Source organism: Hypomesus nipponensis, chromosome 1 (assembly GCF_054491055.1).
Source record: "Hypomesus nipponensis isolate SF chromosome 1, ASM5449105v1, whole genome shotgun sequence".
Taxonomy (NCBI): Eukaryota; Metazoa; Chordata; class Actinopteri; order Osmeriformes; family Osmeridae; genus Hypomesus; species Hypomesus nipponensis.
In genome coordinates this window covers 5,147,870-5,167,685 of record NC_140361.1, presented here as the reverse complement: position 1 = coordinate 5,167,685, position 19,816 = coordinate 5,147,870, and the positions used below count along the sequence as shown (strand labels likewise).

The 19,816-nt window shown below is 49.9% G+C and overlaps 1 protein-coding gene across 6 annotated transcripts in view; it reads right to left on the bottom strand.

The window, feature by feature from the left end:
* Nucleotides 1–19,816, bottom strand: part of fam13b (family with sequence similarity 13 member B) — a 29,893-nt gene that overhangs the window by 2,985 nt on the left and 7,092 nt on the right. Inside the window, exons 6-21 of one of the 6 annotated variants that reach the window (XR_014767131.1) lie at nucleotides 17,861–18,005; nucleotides 15,899–16,014; nucleotides 9,338–9,379; nucleotides 8,229–8,315; nucleotides 7,860–7,989; nucleotides 7,171–7,247; nucleotides 6,337–6,388; nucleotides 5,814–5,940; nucleotides 4,663–4,873; nucleotides 4,321–4,459; nucleotides 4,035–4,116; nucleotides 2,448–2,665; nucleotides 1,912–2,091; nucleotides 1,344–1,681; nucleotides 1,019–1,120; nucleotides 72–624 (exon numbers count right to left, since the gene is read on the bottom strand). Coding sequence is in view for 3 of the 6 variants with exons in the window: in XM_084707436.1 (XP_084563562.1) it covers nucleotides 1,019–1,120; nucleotides 1,344–1,681; nucleotides 1,912–2,091; nucleotides 2,448–2,665; nucleotides 3,252–3,440; nucleotides 4,035–4,116; nucleotides 4,321–4,459; nucleotides 4,663–4,873; nucleotides 5,814–5,940; nucleotides 6,337–6,388; nucleotides 7,171–7,247; nucleotides 7,860–7,989; nucleotides 8,229–8,315; nucleotides 9,338–9,379; nucleotides 15,899–16,014; nucleotides 17,861–18,005 (2,235 nt within the window). In the remaining 3 variants the exon portion in view is untranslated. Of the gene's footprint in view, nucleotides 1–60; nucleotides 700–1,018; nucleotides 1,121–1,343; nucleotides 1,682–1,911; nucleotides 2,092–2,447; nucleotides 2,666–3,251; nucleotides 3,441–4,034; nucleotides 4,117–4,320; nucleotides 4,460–4,662; nucleotides 4,874–5,813; nucleotides 5,941–6,336; nucleotides 6,389–7,170; nucleotides 7,248–7,859; nucleotides 7,990–8,228; nucleotides 8,316–9,337; nucleotides 9,380–15,898; nucleotides 16,015–17,860; nucleotides 18,006–19,816 lie in introns of those variants that run through there. The other 5 variants (XR_014767123.1, XR_014767136.1, XM_084707436.1 and 2 more) reach the window with 5 other exon arrangements.

Below are 19,816 nucleotides of genomic sequence, written 5' to 3'. Positions count from 1 at the left end.
CACTGTGTTGTACTTTTTGGGTTAAACATTTCAGTACTATTTCCACATCCGACTACACACGTCTAGGTGACCTCTGCTCGTCTAGGTGACCTCTGCTCGTCTAGGTGACCTCGGCTCGTATAGGTGACCTCGGCTCGTCTAGGTGACCTCGGCTCGTCTAGGTGACCTCGGCTCGTCTAGGTGACCTCGGCTCGTCTAGGTGACCTCGGCTCGTCTAGGTGACCTCTGCTCGTATAGGTGACCTCTGCTCGTATAGGTGACCTCTGCTCGTATAGGTGACCTCGGCTCGTCTAGGTGACCTCTGCTCGTCTAGGTGACCTCGGCTCGTCTAGGTGACCTCGGCTCGTCTAGGTGACCTCGGCTCGTCTCTAATGCAGCTTCTCTAATCTCCCCTGTGACGTCCTGGCATCCTGTTCTCCCCTGGTAGAGGACACCAAGTCTCCTGTCTCCTCTATTATGTCACCAGCTGCCTCCCTCATCAGCCGCGGGAGATCTGCCTGCCACCTCACTCTCACCGGATCACAGGCAATGTTGTCGCTCACTATGGTGAACCGTCTGGAAGGGTCTTCTAGAATCGCAGATCCAAAGGTCAACCCTAGCACCGTGGCTGCATGGCTGTATTTACTACGTGTAGAGGGGTTAAACATGTTTCAGAGGAAAAATGTCAACTCTGCTGTGTAAACACACCTCGCAGATAACCTGAGGGGGGGAAATGAAATCAGTGGAAAACAAACGGGCAGGTTTGTTTAGTCAAACAGGTCGAGTTTGAGGGGTGAGCTTAACAACTCTGTGTACTGGGTAGGCTCGGTGAGGGCTTGAGCTCTTCAGCCAGCCTTTAAACTGCCACTGGGGCCGCCGCGCACCAGGTGCTCACAAAGGACCCAAACAAATTGTGCATGCATAACGTGTCGTTTTGCCTGTTGAAGCAGTCTGTCGCCACCCAACATCTGATGTCATGTCGTATGTGGGCACGGCCAGGGGGCAGATGGGTTTGTGCGGCCGCGCTCGTTCAGCTCACCTGCCGTTCTGCTGATAGAAGATGTCCTCAAACTCCCGGATGGTCTTCCTCAGCTTCTTCTTCTCCGCTCGAGCCTTCCACAGCTGCTCCAGCAGCTCAGGCCTGTGGAGTTATGGGATGGGGGAGTACAGGAAGGAGGGAGCCGTATCTAAACGTCAGATCAGCCTCGAACAAGACCCGTGGCAACAGCAAGCCTAACGACCCAGGCGGTGTGGGTGTGGGCTCGCTAGTTTGATGATGCGTGTGCCAACTTTCCATCTCTACCTGCCTTTTCTAGGGGACAGCGAATGAGCATGCACACCTGTGTGTGTGTGTGTGACCTTACATTGAGGAGGCGTTGGAGCTGGACAGGCGCAGGTCGAGGCCCAGCTTCCCAGAGCTCTCCTCCATGCGGGACGTGATGGAGCCCTCTCTCTCCGACTGGAGCGTGAGGGGGCCCAGGGGACCCAGGGACATGATGACGTCTGACCCAGAGCTCTGCGTCTCCCCCCCGCTGGTGTCCCCCTCCTCCTCCTCCTCCTCCTCTCCGGCCCTCCCCTCCCCCTCCCCCGCCTCCTCCGCCCCCTCCTCCTCCTCCTCTTCGATCTCGTCGCAGAAGTGGGCCGTCTCGCCCTCGATGATTGGCTGCAGGGTCTGGCTGCGTCTCTTGCTGGATGGGGACACCTGGGGGACGATGGCAAGGGAGACAGGGCTGTGACACACACTACAGGACTACACACACACACACACACACACACACACACACAATGGTACTACGACATTTGTTACACGCGGGAGATTGCCCACTGTCATGTTTATAGTCCTAGAACCTTTTTTGCACTGCAGGCCCCAAGAGACGTAACAGCCTCTGTTGGGTTGTTGTTGAGGAGAGAGCGAGAGCGTGCGGTACGTACGGTGATGGGGGTGATGCTGGCGCGCGTGAGCATCTGCTTGACCAGGCGGTAGCGGTCGTAGAGCGGCTTGGCCACCAGGCGCTCCTCGCGGGTGACGGGGCGCCCATGCAGCCCCTCGTAGTGCAGCAGGTTCTTCTGGAGGACCGTCTTCTCGCTGGACAGCTGCTCCCGGCTCATCTTCTGGGAAGCAACCAAAGCAGGCGTGACTCGGCGCGCCTCGTGCGTCTCTGTCAAGTTTCGCTTCTGACACCTCAGCTCCTCCCCCCACCCCTTTTCCCCGCGGCTAACACGGATAAAGGTAGAATCCCGCTGTTTGGAAACGAGTCGCAAACTCCTTTCTAGAAAAACCAGATGGCGTTTTTACTGCACGCCGCCTGCTCGACCACCCCCAGACTGCCCCCCTCCCCCCAGACTGCCCCCCTCCCCCCAGACTGCCCCCCTCCCCCCAGACTGCCGCCCCCCCCCCCACCCAGACTGACCACCCCCCTGACTGACCCCCCCCCCCCCCCCCCCAGACTGACCCCCCCCAGACTGACCTTGGTGTCCTCGGGCCAGCCGTCCTCCTCCCTCTTCCCCCGCACGCGCAGCTGGATGAGCTCCAGGGTCTCCAGGCGCGTGGGCCTGGGCTGGCCTGAGCGGCCCTCCTCCGGCCCCGCCGCCTGGGCCTCCAGCGTGGAGCCGAAGCTCTTGGGCAGGGTGTTGCTCCGCGGGCGGGTCAGAGGGCCCTGCTCGCTCTCTGCCTTGTGTTTGGCATCTGGGGGAGGTGAGAAGACGGAGAAGACGGAGACGTTGAGCTTATACGTGTTTATGTAGGAGGGGGGGTGGTGGTGCAGTGAACTCACAACAAGCAAACGGGGGAGGGGAGGGGAGGAACCAAGCAGACATAACAAAACACCCGTCATGACTAGAGGACCACGTCTTCTGGACTAGGAGTGATATAGCTGCTCCGACCACACTGCCCCACCACCACCCTCTCTGTCCTGTCCAGTGTCCACCTGATCATGTATCCAGAGCTACACCCCGGTTACATGAGTTAAGCCACAGTTCAAGGCGTTCAGAAGAGGACATCAGCCCAGCCCCAAACCCTATGAACCAGAGCAGGCTCTCTGTTTGATCATGGTCATCAGAGAAGGAGGAAGAACGATAGAAAGAGCAAAAGGGAGAGAGAGAGGGAGAGAGAGCGAGCGAGAGCCAGCGAGCGAGAGCGCGAGAGCGAGAGAGAGAGAGAGAGAGAGAGAGAGAGAGAGAGAGAGAGAGAGAGAGAGAAATAAAAGGCTAGAAAGCCTAGTAGTATGGAGTGGTTTCTACTTACTGGCGCGAGGAGAGGGGAAGGTACTTACTGAGATGCGAGGCCTGTCTACAGGCGTAGGGGGGGCGTGCGTGTGTGCTATGGTGTGTGTTGGGGGCGGAGGAGGAGGGGGAGGAGGGGTGGTGGTGGTGGTGGTGGTGGAGGAGGAGCTGGCATCTGTGTGAGTGAAGCACGGCCTGGTGTCTCAGGGGGCCTCTGGGGGCCGGCGGGTGCTGTCGTCCTGCAGGCGGGGCGGGTCAGGTCAGGTCGGGTCGGAGGGCCGGCGGAGGGGGAGGGGGGCACGGCGTCCGCGTGAAACACGTTTTGGGGTGTTTTTGGGGTTGTTGTCGTTTTTTTTTTTTTTTTTTCAAAACAGAGAGAGAAACTTCATTGGCCAACTTGAATCTCGTTCCCCAAAAAATCAAAATCTCAGCGGACATGGAATGGATAAACTTGGGAGTGATGCATGGAACAGAAGGAGTAAGGTGTGTGTGTGTGGGGGGGGGGGGTGTGGGAGAGGAAAGAAGAGTGCGTACACGTGTGTGTGTGTGGGAGCAACAAGGAGGGCTCTGGGCTACACGGGGAGGTCATGAGTGCATGCAGGGATGGGACAGCCCTGCCACAACACGCCAACGCCACGAGAGAGGGGGGGGGGGGGAGGGAGGGAGGAGGGGAGGGGGGGGCAGACAGGGGCAAGGCTCCAGCTGCCTACATGTGGAACAGGATGAAACCCCCCCCCCAAAAAAAAGACACACAACAAAAAGAATCCCCATGTCTATTACACCAACCCCCCACCCTCCTGGTGCCCGGTGGGGGGGGGGGGAGGCGGTCGTACCTTTGATTTGCTTGCGTATCTTGGTGAGGTCCGTCATCCACTTGAGGACCTTGGGGTTAGCTGCCTTGTCTCCGTGAGATGGCTGAGGGAGGAGAACAAGGCCAGAGGAGAGGAGCTGTGTCAGTGAGGACAGGACCCCGTTTACAACACTGCTGTTCTCCCCACACTCAGAAGACCTGCTTCTACAAACGTAAACCTTGCATGAAAGAAAACCCTCGTGTGAAAGAGGGCCTTTGACACGAAGGAGAGTGAAGGTTTCACGTCAGCCCAGCAGGGCCTGACTAACCTTGTAGTTTCGGTCTTTCTCAAACTGATCCTCAAACTGCTTGATCTTCTTCTTGAGGTTCTGGAGCTTCTTACTCAGCTGGTGGGACGCTGACTCGGCCCTGGAGCTATCTTTGGACCCAAAGGAGGCCCGACGAGGCCTGGGAACACACACACACACACACACACATCAACTTCACCATGTTGCATGTGACCATGTCACGCTCACCTCCTACAAGGCTTCAGGACACTGAGGTGGCATCAGAGTGTGTATGCTTCATGAACGCCTCCCACGTGCTTAGCGGGCCAAGACAGCCTCGGCACACATGCGCGTGCGTGAGTGCGTGCGGCGCGTGGCGCTCACCGTCCGCAGGACAGGGATTTGGTTGGCGAGGTGGCGTCGGGGTCCTGCAACAGGAAGCGCTGGCTGTGGCCAAAGTCCAGAAAGCGGCGTGCCAGCAGGGGGTAGGCGTCCTCCTCCAGGGGGGGGTGCACCATGCGCCCGGCCAGGGGGGACAGCTGGGCCTCGCCGCTGTCGCTCTCGTCGTGCCACGACTTGAAGGCTGGGACGGGGTCTGGGGGGAGGGAGACACGCCGGTTAGGGGGGCTTTGTGGGGGAAAGGAACCGACGATGCTGTCGGCTTTTGTCAGGATCAAGAGACGGGACTGGAAAGGGCAGGGACACGTGCATGGACACAGACACACACAGGCCCGGGCCAGATGGGTAGTGTGTGTGTGTGTGTGCCGTATGGCAGCACGTGTGCCCTCAGCGTCAGAGGCCTGGGAGGCTCCTCTGCTCCGTTCTGCTGACGCCCTGGAAGCAACCCCCAACACGCGCAGCACTCCTCTAATGAGGAAGAGCCCAGGAGAGAGAGGGGGAGGGAGGGAGGAGATGGAAAGAGACAGGATGGAGTTAGTGGGGGAGACAGAAGAAAGAGAGCTCTTAAATGAGCTTCACAGGAATCTCCTCCCGCCTAGAGACATGGATTAGAGGTTAATGAGAGGAAAGAGTGGCAAGGGTGACAGAGGAGCAGAGGGAGAGGATAGAGGGATGACAATAGAGGAGAAGGGATAGAGGGATGACAATAGAGGAGAAGGGATAGAGGGATGACAATAGAGGAGAAGGGATAGAGGGATGACAATAGAGGAGAAGGAGAAGGGAAGGAGGGATGAGAAGAGAGGAGAAGGGATGGAGGATGAAAGGAAAGCTACTTACCGCAGCCTTCCTTCTGCATGTGCATAAAAGAGAAGTCTATGAAGGGGGCATGGGGGGCTGATGAGAGGAGTGAACACATGGGGGAGGGGGAGGGGAGGGCAGAGAGATAGTAGAGAACGCTGCTGTGAGCAGTCTTTCACACCACAGTCATTCATCGATAGTCCACACATACAACTGGCTACAAGATGCAACATTTGTCCTAGGAATCTAATAAGATCTTGTTTAATCGCTCTCACTCAAAACACACAGTCGTGTACACGTATACACACAGTGTCAAGTCGACAGAGAGGGACGGCTACCTTCCCACTGGCTGTCTGGAAAGATGTGGCCGAGATGCAGTTGGTGGTTGTAGCTGCTGGCATGCTGGCATGACGCTGGACTGGTGCCGCTGGTGGAGTTCTGGTGGTTCTCGCACGAATCCCTCTCCTGGACAGAGGATAGACATGGAAGGAGACAAACTGTCAAACTTTGTATCTGAAGAGAGAGTTTGTGTGAGGGAGAATAGAGAGATTGGAGAGACAGAGAGAGAGAGAGAGAGAGATTGGAGAGAGAGAGAGAGAGAGAGATTGGAGAGAGAGAGAGAGAGAGAGAGAGAGAGAGAGAGAGAGAGAGAGAGAGAGAGAGAGAGAGAGAGAGAGAGAGAGAGAGAGAGAGAGAGAGAGAGAGAGAGGCAGAGAGAGAGAGGGAGAGAGAGAGGCAGAGAGAGGCAGATGGAGAGGCAGAGAGAGAGGCAGATGGAGAGGGAGATAGAAAGCGAGGGAGGGAAAGGGATGGAGGGAGAGGGAGGGACAGATAGTTCTGGAGGAAAGATTGAACACTTACCCTGGTGATATTATCTGCCTGGTCCATATTCTCACAAGACTGGCCATCTTGCCTGCAACACAAACGTGCCACATCCAGTATCGTCTGATAATCACAAGTACTCACAGTAATGCCCTGTCAGAAAACTGAAGCACACCATGAGTCCTGCTGACAAGACCAGGGTTAAAGAGTGATGACTGACACTGAGGGGAGGGACTCACTCCAATCTCTTTCTGCAATCCCACATCTAGATTTAGCATTATTTTATTCAAACAGGCCTTCTATCGTTCCCAATCCACGACGCTGCCGTTAATCCCCTACATAATCCCAAAACACCCCAAACTGTGTTAGTTTAGCCAGTCCAGATTAACCAAAGGCTAGGGAGTTTGATCCTTTGCTATCCCCTGCCAGCCTACTGCCTCTCTGCAAAGCAGTGCCACAGACCAAACCCCACCGAGTCTGAGCTGTGCTGCCCAGCACGACTGCACTGCTGGATGCTCCCACAGTCAGGATCCATGAGGTCATCATGTAGTAAAAATGGCAACAATCTAATCTAATAATATTATTTATTTAGCAGATTTAGGGGATTTGACGTACGACCATAGGATGTGCAGTCCATCGCTCTCCCTTTGAGCTACACTCACAGCTAATCAGCTAACCTGTTGAGGTGCTGCTATTATCACTATTGTTACAAATTGCACAATTGTAAATGATCCTGACATCCTAATGAACCTCTCATCTGGGTCATTTAACCTTCCAATCTGCAGCAATTTCAACTGAACCTTTGGTGTAACAGTTTGTTGAGGCAATGCTGATGCGATATAGAGCTTAAATGGAAGATTTGGCCTGGCTCACCTGGCAGTGTTGGTGTTGTTCTCGGCATCTAGGTCCATTCCAGAACGTTCTCCTAGGGAGGGGCTGTGAAACTCATCCTGGACAGAAAACCAAACACACACAATCAGAGGGATTCCTTTCAAAATACCACATTCGTCTCATCTTCTCCACAAGATATCAATGTTACACTAAAGCCGGAGATTTGATTTCAAGTAACGTGTAGTTCAAATGGTGACCTTAGCTAACCTGTATGTGTGTGTGTGTATGTGGCCAGAGCAATGAAACATCGAATTCACCTTCTTAAAATACAGTGTGCCAAGTAAACTATGGAGTTTTCACAGTGACGCCTGTCAGTGGGGAGCGTTCCCCATGAAGGCCTGAGGCCTGGGCCCCTTGGAGCCACTGAATGACGTCTTTGTCAGGCCCAACAATAGCCTGGGCAGCCGGAACAAACGTCCGTCTTGTTCCACAGAGATGCAGTGATGGGAGTGTTCAGTTTGGTTAGCATTCTGCCCATGGATGGATGTAGTGTGTCCCTCAGAAGTGGAACATTGTTTGGCTAAAGCAGGCATCTCACGAAGCTCCGCCCCAAACTCGATGTCGGCTTAACAGCCAATGGAGGTTTTTGTTGTTGTTGTGTGTGCTTGATTGTATTTGTGGTCGATCTTTTTCGTCTTACGGTCTTACTTGCATTTGTGTGTTTCACTAACCTGTTGGTGAATGTGTGAGGTCTCCTCCTGGTCATGGTCACAGAGGTCCTCCCCCTTGCTCTGCCCCTCCTCTCCATGGCTCTGCCCCTCCTCTCCATGGCTCTGCACCCCCTTCTCACTGGTGCCTGCCCTGTAGAACACAACGGGAAGAACATACATCAAACCAGGCAAACCAAGAGTCATGCGTCAAATTCAAGCCTTGCACTGGTTTGATTTGACCAGATCTAAAGTGCTTCCATCAATGACGCAAATAGGCCATGAACAAGCCACCTACAACAGCCAGCACGGGGATGATAACTATTGTTCGACCCCTTTTCAGTTGGCCGTCGCATGGCTACGGCCTAATATTTGTGGTGTGTGTTTGCTCACCCTTGGTTGTTGTAACTACTATCGATGCAGGTCTTGAGGTCAAGGAAATGCTGTTCCACCGCAGCCCGGATGGTTCTCTCTATAATACTATAGGGGGGAAAAAGGGAAAGAAATCATAATAAAACGTTTTAATTTTAGGAGATACCCTACTTGATTCCATGTTTCACCATAGGTTGTTTGATTTTTCGGAACGTATAAATATCCCATAATTCAACTTGTGTTCGAGCCCTTGACTGGAGATGGCTGGCATAAGACCAGAAGACCCGTTCTGACGTCTAACCACGAGCAGATGGACTCATTCACTTCTGGTTTCATCTTCACCTTGCTAAGAGCCGGGATGAGACACAGCTGCTCCTAGCCTGTGACCTAGTTAGCTAGCGATCCACTCTCTCATCTCTCGCCCGGCCTTAATAAGGTCAGATAGAAAGAGCGGGGCTTTGACTATAAAAGGTAACAAAAGGACCCATTCTGAACGTCCGGGTTATTCAGCTCGGCCTGGTGTATTCCTTTTGCTTGTTTTGACGCTGACAACAGTAGGTGCTCCCGATGAAGCTAAAGAACCACTCACAAAGCTATTCCTTTGATTCGAGCCAGCGGCTACCTTCTTATAGCGTCCACACAGGCCAGAGGGACGACCACGTGACCGCTGATGTGGATGTAGGAGTCAGATGGCTGAGCGGTGAGGGAGTCGGGCTAGTAATCAGAAGGTTGCTGGATCAATTCCCCCCCAATGACGTTGTGTCCTTGGGCAAGGCACTTCACCCTACTTGCCTCGGGGGGAATGTTCCTGTACTTACTGTAAATCGCTCTGGATTAGAGCGTCTGCTAAATGACTAAATGTAATGTAAATGATGTCTTGGTAGCTCTTTAGTGTTGTGTGATGTGGATGAACTGTGAGACCTAATCACTGCCCCTGCTTTCCTTCTCCCTTTAAAGTCTGATGGCCTGCACTGTGCAGGGAAAGTTAAATTTAACACCAATAAGGTCAAATTTGCCATGCAAGTTTGTTTGTTTTTTATTCAAATGTCTAAGATTGAGGAAACAAGTGGGGGCGGGGGGGGGAGGGGGGGGATGAGGAACCAACTGGCTAAATGGTGAAAGCTACTCACTTAGCAGATCCAGGAAGTATGCTGATGGAGGGGATGTGGGAACTGAAAGAGAGTAAGAGGGAAGAAACATTTAGGAACATTCAAAAATCACACATCACCTCCCTCTCATAACACTGACCTTCACTACGACCCTGGGAGTGTGTTTTTAAGGGAGGGAGAGCCTGCGGTACAGATGTTGTTTTCCTGTGTGTGTGTGTGTGTGTGAGCACTTGCCATGACTTGTCTGAGAGACATTGCCGTGTGTGTTTGTGTGTAGCACAGACACTGCGTGTGCAGGTGTGTCTTGATGTTAGCGAGATGCTCCAAACCTGGATTGTCAGTATATTAGCATCATGCGTGTTTGGAGAAAAAAGTGTGGGTGTGTGTGTTTGAGACTCAGCACAAACTGGGACAGCAGTGACTCCTACAGGTCATGTGATTCCTACAGGTCATGTGACTCCTACAGGTCATGTGACTCCTACAGGTCATGCCCTCAGCTCTCCTAATATAGGATGGTTGTTATGCAACTCCACAGGGGGAAAGTGTCAGGGGAGCCCACGCATCTCCAGAGGGGCCAGCAGAACCCCACACACACACAGTCCAGTCGTCCAATCAGGCCTCTCTCCTCCCTGGCGCCAACGCGGACGGCAGGGGGTTGGTGGAAGTGCTTGAGACGGGTGAGTGATGGGCCTGTATACTGTACAGAGTGTCCCTTCTCAGTACTTAGTCTAAACATAGCGTGTGTATCTGTGAATGTTTGTATGCGCGTGTTCGTGTTCATGTACGCGCCGCGATGTATGTGTTTGGCTGTGACACGAAGGTAGGGGAGGGAGGGAGGGTCTGGTTGAATCAGCATTCTGCCAGTCAGGGGACATTCAATGTACAGGGAATGCCTGAAATGAGGACTTGCATAACAGTTCCTGACCTACTGATTCTCACACCCCGGTTAGCGGCACCGATTGGGTGTGCTCGGCCGGGGGGGGGTTCACACGATACGGCCACTCCAGGCGTGAACAGGTGTTCTAAAGGTTAGCGTTGATTGGGTGGAAGGAGGTCACCAACACAAACAAGATCCAAAAACATGGTGGACAGGTGTGTTCATGTCCCTGGCGTGTCATCACATCCAAACATGTTTTGACAAATGATGTATGAACAACCCTGCCCCCCCCCCCCCCCTTACATTGACATATAATAAGTACTTAAGTAATCAGACCCTGTGTCACTCCCAATTGAGATTGACGCATCCTCATCGTCTTGAACTTCCTTAATAGGGAGTCTGCATGGGCCCAAAGTTAGCAATTGGCTGTGATTTTTGCATCTCACCTGTCTATATTGGTCGCTGTTCACGTCAAGATTCACAGTTTCAGAGCGGCAAAAAAACAAGGTATAAATCCTAGCCTGGCGGTCACATGCAAGCGGTGTTGCCAGGTGTCAGGTTCAAGCGCAAAAGTAGGGAAGCAGCTGGGGTACAAAGAGGAGTGGGGAAGCAGCTGGGGTACAAAGAGGAGTGGGGAAGCAGCTGGGGTACATAGAGGAGTGGGGAAGCAGCTGGGGTACATAGAGGAGTGAGGAAGCAGCTGGGGTACATAGAGGAGTGGGGAAGCAGCTGGGGTACAAAGAGGAGTGAGGAAGCAGCTGGGCTACATAGAGGAGTGGGGAAGCAGCTGGGGTACATAGAGGAGTGGGGAAGCAGCTGGGGTACATAGAGGAGTGGGGAAGCAGCTGGGGTACATAGAGGAGTGGGGAAGCAGCTGGGGTACATAGAGGAGTGGGGAAGCAGCTTGGTGCTCTGTGCAGAGACTGCATCCCAATAAAGAAGGGGGTTTTCAACTTCTTGTTGACACCGGGGCGCGCCATCTATCAATGGAACCCCCGTTGGAAACATTGTGTGTCTCTGATGAGGAACAGAGGCAAACATAGAGAGGTCCTTGAAAAACACCTGCTGAGCACACAAAACATGACCGGGGCAAAGTGAACATCCCAATGGCCTGAAGCGGACAGCCAAGACAACAGTGGAATGGCTCCGGAACGAATGTCGATAAGTGGACAGGCCAAAGCTGGGAATCAAACGTGTGATTCTATCTGTGGAACGACGCCGACCCTCCCTAACCCAATCGGACTGGGCTTGAAAAGATCTGCAATGAGGTAAACTGCCCAAACCCAAGTTTCCCAAGCTTGTGCAGGCCTAACCCTAAACCCAACCCGTAAAGGCTTTCACAGCTTTACTAAGTCTGGTTTCGTTTTGGCAAACTGCACTTCAGACTCGCACGTTGGGGTCTGCAGGGAGAGAGAGAGACCGACTCAGCTCACATCAGATCAATACCAAGTGAATTAAGAACTAATGACTGAACAGGCTCCCACACCAGGGGGCTCTTCCTCACCCTACAGCCATCCTCCTCCTTCCCCCTGTCACCCTCTGGTCCTCCTTCCTCACCCTACAGCCATCCTCCTTCCCCCTGTCACTCTCTGGTCCTCCTTCCTCACCCTACAGCCATCCTCCTTCCCCCTGTCACCCTCTGGTCCTCCTTCCTCACCCTACAGCCATCCTCCTTCCCCCTGTCACTCTCTGGTCCTCCTTCCTCACCCTACAGCCATCCTCCTTCCCCCTGTCACCCTCTGGTCCTCCTTCTTCAAACCACAACTCTCACGTACCATTTAGACTTTTTGTCCTTAAGAATAGCAGTACGTGTCCTTGAGGATAGCAGAGTGTGTGCGTGTGTGCATGCGTGTGTGTGTGCGTGCATGCGTTGTCGGGATCCTTGAAAAGCTTGCCAGTTGTACTCTCAAACATGTAGCCTACAGTACAGCAGGAAAGTTGAAATAAAACGTCTTTTTAAACCAGAGTATAAAAACAGGCCTTGACCACTCTCTGATTACAGACGGCCAGGTAGCCTTGCGTTTTTGTTCTGACGGTTTACCCATTTTGATCGCCCAAACAATGACAGTACTGTTGGCTGTGCTGCCTGCCCTAGCCCACATACACACCCCCACACACACACAGCTCTGTTCAGTTACGTTATCTCTCTTCCTGGCCTTTCATTGCCCAAGATAACTCTGAAACGTCTCAATAGAATGAAATCCTCTGCTTGTTTGACTGGACAAAATGTTATCTCAGAACCCAGAGACAAAAATGGAAGATGGAGCTAAGAGAGTCACCCCAAACAACAATTTAAAATGCAAAATAACGTCAAAAAAAAATCTACAACTTTGATGATATATATTAATAAAAATAATTTTAAAAATCATCATATCATCTGAAATGGAAACAACAGGAACTGCTTCTGGGCGTAACTGAATTTCCTGCATCAACGACTGATTGCCAAGTATCTTAATTGTTTTGCAAGGCAAAACACCCCCTAGCTTTGTAAGCCACTACAGTTGGCAGGCATGGTATGCACCAAATCCACCGCTAGGATGAACCCTGATTCAGTAGCAGACTGGAAGCAGAGGCTAGTTGTAATTCTGCAGAGTCGCAGCTTGCAGTACGACTGCAGCTGCCCTGGCTAGCAAGCAAGAGACACTCGCTGTCGTCTTATATCATACATCACAGCATTCAGCAGGTACTTACTGCAAACGACACACATTCTACATCACTGTCCCTCTCCCTGAACAATGGATCAGGTTTCAGCCCACAAACACAAGGCATTTTCATATTCGAGACATGTCCAATAACATGTCAGTAAGTGATGGGGCGACAAAGAGATATATGAAGTCCAAGATTAGGTGGACCAAGACATCCATCTGCTTCCCACATAGATAACATTTCAAACACATGCAATCCATCCCGTGTCTTCAATCTCTCTCCCTCCTCTACCTTACACACTCCTGGACTGTACCTGTGCAGCAAAATTTCACAAGCCATTTTCAGTAGTCGATTTGCAGTCGGTTGTTTTGGAGCTTGTCAAGGCGTCCCGTCGTTCCCAGCTTTAGCCCACAGAGGACTGCGGCAAAGACGTCTGTATAAGCAGGTCGAAAAGCACAGCTGGCCGGCTGGGGGACATATTTTGTTATCCTGTCCGGCTGTGTGTCGACGGGCTGGCTGTCTGGCCGGCTGTGTCGTTGGTGGACGGTATGAGCGGGAACCTGCTCAGCAATCTGTTATGTAGAAGTGCTGTGGTGACGGTCTGGACCTCCTGCTTAAATATCCAGCAGACAGCAAGCAGGCAGCTGGCTCAGACAGCCAATCCGCTTGCTCAAGGGAGGTGGGTCTGCAGCGTGTCAGTTCTGCTCAGGACCCAGTCACCAGCCACAATCAGCATGACATAATACTCATCATGACACCTGGCTGTCTCCATGTCAAGGATCTTACGTAAGGTGCTAATATGTGGCGGGCTAGGGTTGGGGAAGCTACCGATTCTCTAGTTTGAGGTCAGTAATGACATTCTGCTTTAAATGTCGTGGCAAGCCCTTCTAAACTAGTTAGTTAGCCTGTCCCTGAAGGGGGAACACAGCAGTGTATGTAAATTAATGGAATTTTCCAGAAGTGCCGCTAGTTCAACCAAAAGTCACAAAGTTAGTTTTGTTCCAGACTGATTTGGAACTATTTGTGTTTAAGAAACGGTTCTTGGTTCCCTAGAGTGGTGTGTGTATGCCAGCCAACTGTTCCTCTATCCCATCAGCCCTTGGTGACCAAGCATCATTTATAGAACTGAATGGGGCCCGGGAAAGGGGGGAAGACACAGCCAGGAACCGTGGATCAGATCATCTCTTCACAGCGTTCCCCTTGCCAAATAGGCCAGACTTGTATATTTAGACTTGTAGGAATCATTGCCTGTCAGGGTTTGTCACGGGACAAAGGGAGACATGAATAGTCAACTGTGTCTGAACCAACAAATTAAGTCAAACGAGTCAACAAACGCTAGCTCTGAAACCTCAACCTCCCTAAAGTGAGAGGGTTTTGTAGGGCTGGTCAAACCTGTCATTCAGGGTCAGGGATGTCTGGTCAAACATGGAAGTGAGGTTTCAACCCTCTTGGACGAAAGCTTCATAACGGGGAACAACCAAAAAAAGCATTTCCAGTCAAACAGTCACAGTGTCAAGGTCTCACCAATAGCATCCTTTACAGTAATCTCCCACCCTTCACTTATCTCCCTAGACAGACACCCACTGCCAAAGATAGGATTACAGCACCCCTAGCAGGTGCAGCCTGCACACACTAGGGTTTAAATCAGACGTTTAAGTGGTTAAGCTGGCAGTTCTGGTGGTTCGTGTTGTTGTCTCTGGGAACTGAAAACCTGTTTTTTTTGACCCACCTCAACCACTCTTCCAACAACGTAGATCACGGCATTACTACTCCCGCAGTCTTCCTAATCAATCCAGCTCCCCCAATCTCAGCTCAGTGTCTCTAAACCCTTACAGGACAACCACAAACACAGCACCCACTTGAAATACAGTCAAATATAGCTGCATGTACAGTCACGTACATCAATTTCAGGCTCCTTGGAAACAAGGTCTAATTATTTGTTTATGATGGGATTTATGGCTTGCAAGGGTTGCGTTGATGAGAGAACTATTATTAAAACATATGATGGACCAAACAGGCTGACTGTCCTATTTAGCTGCTGGCAGCGACATGATCACAACTTTCAGTACTAGCTGGACTCAGAATTCGTTATCACAACGGGCCGGGGCTTGTGTTTTTATATGCAACTTCATCCATGCATGCATCTATATTTCTGACACTTTCAGGTGAGTGCTGTGTTTGTGGTTATACCCTAGGGGTTTAGAGACTCAAATGGAAACCTTTTGGGGTAGGTGGATTGATGACTGTGGGGGGGTAACCACTCTAGGTCTCCTCTACATACTAAAGACACTAAAGCAGTCCAAATTGCAGGAAGTCTTTACAACATGTTTTCAAAACATTTTTAAACACGCCCAAACACTCTCTGGGAAGCAGTAGTCTCTTAACAAACCAGGTCAGGACCTGTCTCTCTGCGAGCAGCTAAAGGAGATCAGCGTTGGGGATTGCCTGGGGGTTAAAGACTTGCGCTCCAGGACCAGAAGAGCAACTCATCCATGTAGATCAGCAGAGATCTGGAGGGTCAGGGGATCAAAGGAGGACAACAGGAGTTTGGACTCGGGTGCTTGACGCACGGTGTACTGCCGTGGCCGCTTGGTGACTGGGAAAACAGCTTGCCTCCAATTCTGCGCCAGCTATGTTTGGGGCAACAAGGCCCATCAAGAAAGGAAAGAGTCTCTGTATCTAGACCAACCTGTAGTCAGCTGGTGCTTGTCTGAGACCTGAATATCTCTCTGGCTCTGCGCGTATTTATGTACACAGCTTGAAACATGAGAGGGCTGGAGGGGTAAGGACAAGGAGACGGAGAATCTCAAATCCCCTCAGAAAGTCAACCGTCCCGGTGGAGTACCCCCTCCCCTCGGCGCTTCAGAAGAGGTGATTACACAGAGCGTGTGTTTGTTTAAGAGACAGAGGATGAGAGAGAGAGAGAGAGAGAGAGAGAGAGAGAGAGAGAGAGAGAGAGAGAGAGAGAGAGAGAGAGGGAGAGAGACAGACGGAGACAAAGCAAGCGCTTGAGAAGAGAGCGCGAGGGGTGAGAAGTGAGAGCGTGGAGGAGTTCGCACCTGGAGGGGGAGATGTCTTGGGTGTGTGGGGTAGAGTCGGAGGGCTGACGGTCCTCGCTGTCCTGGGGCAGCTCCTCGCACGCCTCCAGCTTGTCGTCATCCAGGAGCTCCGTGATCTAGAAAGAGGAACAAAGACAGGCGGAGGGGGGAGAGAGTAAAAAGAGATATCTCCCTAAGCCATCACAACAGCTGACATACGTGACATGGCATTTTAGGCCTCAGTACCCCCTGCAGGAAAACAAACCGTGCAGTCACGCCAAGCCAAATCAATCAAGTCTGTCAGTAACCCAGAAAGCACCCTGCCTAACATGGGATGGAAGCACAACAAGCCTGGTCACACCTCTTGTTTGCGTCTGAAGGCTGGTTTATTCTAAGCTGCTTGACTTCTTACATCCTGTGTGGGGCTACATCAACACTATTGTTAGGCGACAACAATTATGTTGCTGGTCGACGTCCAAAAGAAAGTGACACATGTAATTGTTCTGAATGTCTTGAATCAACAACAGTCTGTAATTCTGTAATCCCTTTACTAATCTGAGGGTTGGCCATGGGCAACTGTGAGTAGTTCAACTGAAGTAGAACTTTGAATGCTAAACCCCTCTTAAGGGCAAATCCAATGAATCTACCTCATTACAGAGACTGTCAGCTGCAATGTGCCATAAAAGTTGTGTGATTATTACAACCACTGCTTGGTAAGTACACTGACCAGCCGTACAGAAAGGCATATTTAAATACATATCTAAATGTGCATTTACACTTACTACACAGACATACACCAGTGTTTCCTCTATGTTGATTTTGGCGTGGTGGCCCGCCACGGCAACATTTCAGCCGCAACGGTATCAGAAATAGGACTGTACAAAAGCCCGTCTATCAGCAACGATTGTTAAAGTGCGCGTCGGAGAATAGCACGGACACACGCTTCACACCGCGAGCGGGCACGCACGCCACTGTGCATCCTTGGGAACTGTACATCGAATAACTTGTGTTGTCAGTTCAGCTAACCTGTATTAGTCTATAGTTTCTGCTCATTTAAATTAAATTAACTGGTGATTTCGTTGTTTGAACTTTTCACCTGCTAGCTAAATTGCACGTGGCTGTTGATTTGATAGCGATTGCTAAATGCCCTTGCTTGTATTTTAGGTGCATTATTATGCTGAAGTAGTTACACTGCTTTAAGATAATGTAATTAATAGAGGGTTTATTGTGATTATTATATATATAAAATGTATATATGTATATATATACATATATGCCAGACCTGCTCCCACTGCAAAAAAAAATCCTAAAGGAAACACTGATACACCTTCTTTATAGGCAAATCCATCCATCCAGCCATCATCTGCCATATAGGCAAATCTAATCACTCATTTTTACAAATACATATTAATGTATTTTGCCTATACATATGTATATCACAATACACAAGAGTTTGAACACCCACCACACATAAGATGATCGTTTTCTCTCTAATGCTGATTGTCCCCTTTCTTTGTTCTTGTTCATCTCTTTGGGTACTTTTTGGAAAGGTATCTTCTAAGTCATAGTCAAAGTTGCGTTTGAAAGGTGTGCAGCTAACCAAGCAAAAATTGTGTACTGTTTCACCCCAATTGAACAGAAAAAGGTTATAGGTATTCATGTCCTTTTACTTAGGACACCAATGTTGCATTTAAGGAAATGTAAAACTTAATTGTTGCACTTTAAAGTTGAACTAAACAAATTGTAGTAATTATACTCTCTGGAAAAAGCAGTGGATGTTCCCCATAAAACAGCAAAGTGCTGTTTCAGATGTTTTTACAAAACAGATCTGCAGCTAATGACTGAGATTGCAAGCTGTAACACCATCCTAAAGGTCAAACCAAACCATTTTCTCTTTGCATAGTTTGCAAATTGAGTGAGGGCAAACATGCCGAGGCACACAAAACACCAGATCGAGTAGGTGCGCGTGTGCGCTTCACTTGCCTGCTCGTTGATGGAGCTGTAGTCGTTGGTGGTGGAGATGTCATCGTCCTCGGAGTCAAAGAAGTCCTCCTTGTTCTCCAGCAGCTCAGCTAGGATCCTGCTCACAGACTCCTGCTCCCGCACACCTTCCACCTCCGTGTCCAGACTACGGCCGGGGGCAGAGATGAAACACATTTACATTTAGTCATTTAGCAGACGCTCTTATCCAGAGCGACTTACAGTACAGGGACATTCCCCAGAGGCAAGCAGGGTGAAGTGCCTTGCCCAAGTAACATGCAGGCAATTTCTCCCGTCTTTTAACAGCGCACTAATTAACACTAAAGGACGGAGTAAGGCGCCAATTGCCCGACGAGAAACTGGTTTGATAAATATCACGCAAAATGCTAAAAATACACCGTCCACTATTTGCAGTTGGGCAGAGGAGCAGATTAAGCTGCGGTCGCAATGTTAGTAAATGAGGTCCTCAGAGACTGCAGGTATGACTGTTCTGATATCTGCAATTGATTTAGCTAGTGTTGCTGTTGCTAAATTCAATAAATTAGAGTGGGCGGAGCTTCAGCTCCTTCAAGCGACACGCCCCCCCCAGTCTCAAACAGAGAAGACTGATTTTCTCACAATTTCAAGGCCTAATATAACATACTTATCTGTGTTTTTTTTTTTTTTCATTGGAATTTGGATGGGTAGTAAACAACACATTCTTCTGTGGTGTGATGAACTTAAAACATATTTTCAATTCCACTTTACAGGATCTTTAAGTCCTACTGATGTCTCTAGTCAGCACCATCATAATCATGATGGAAAACAAGAACTAGTGGTTTGATAGTTGGACTGATAGCTTGAACTTGACCAGGCCCCAAATATAGAATTGTTCAGGCTCTTGCTTGCCCAAGCCCAGCCCAGAGGAGTTTGTTGGGATTGAGGTCAGGGATCTGTGTTGGTTCGTCAGGTTTTTCCAACACTGAACTCTCCAAAACACTTTCTGTATGAACCTTACTCTGGCATGGGAGCATACAATTACATTCTAGAAACTTCTAAATGGTTCAGAAAAGACTATTTTCTTTATCAGCTAAGGACTTAGTATGTCCAAGACACAATCTAAAAACTGCCTGTTTAATAATCTTACACTATTGATTCCATCTTGTGTGGTGCAGCTAATGTACACAACATGGCTATCGATCCAGGAAATGAGGGCATGGCAACTGAAATTGGCATTTGGAACAGCACTGCTGGTGGTAGCACTGAGCACCCGGAATACCACTGTGCTGAACTTCCAGGCAGTGGGCACAACACTCTGGAATGTTCAGATAGAAACTATGTACATCTGATATGTTGCTGTCGGCACTGGTTGTAGTCAACGCCCCTAAACAACAGATCAGAAAAGGCTAAAGTTAACCTTAATAGGGGCTTTCTTTATTTTCTATGAGTCAGCTAAACTGAGCTATTTTATTTATGTCCTTGCAAAATTGTTACTGCATTAAATTTATTGGACATTAATTTAATAAGACAATTGTTAAATAGAGGTGTGATCAAACCTAGTAACAGAACATTTGTTTGGTACACTACACTACGACATGTAGGTCTTGGCATTCTGCACAGTCAGAAGACAATCAAGCTATTTAGCCCAAAGAGCATGTGTGTTCTGATGAATTTGGATTGTATCTCTGAGGTGAATATAATGATCCATGTTTAGTACAACTCACACATACAATAGCCTACATCAACAACATAGCCTCAGGTTACTGTGGTCTAATGATAATAGTTGTACATTTTAAAACAACAGTGGTTTAAATGTTTTATTTTTTATTTTATTTATATATATTTTTAAATGAGGCTAGTTATGATATGTACTTCATATACACTATGGTACTAATAACCATCTTTTCTTGCAGCTATCAGAGAATTCAAATTCTATTCTTGGGTTAACACACTAGCCTTGCTCACTTCTTAGAATACCCA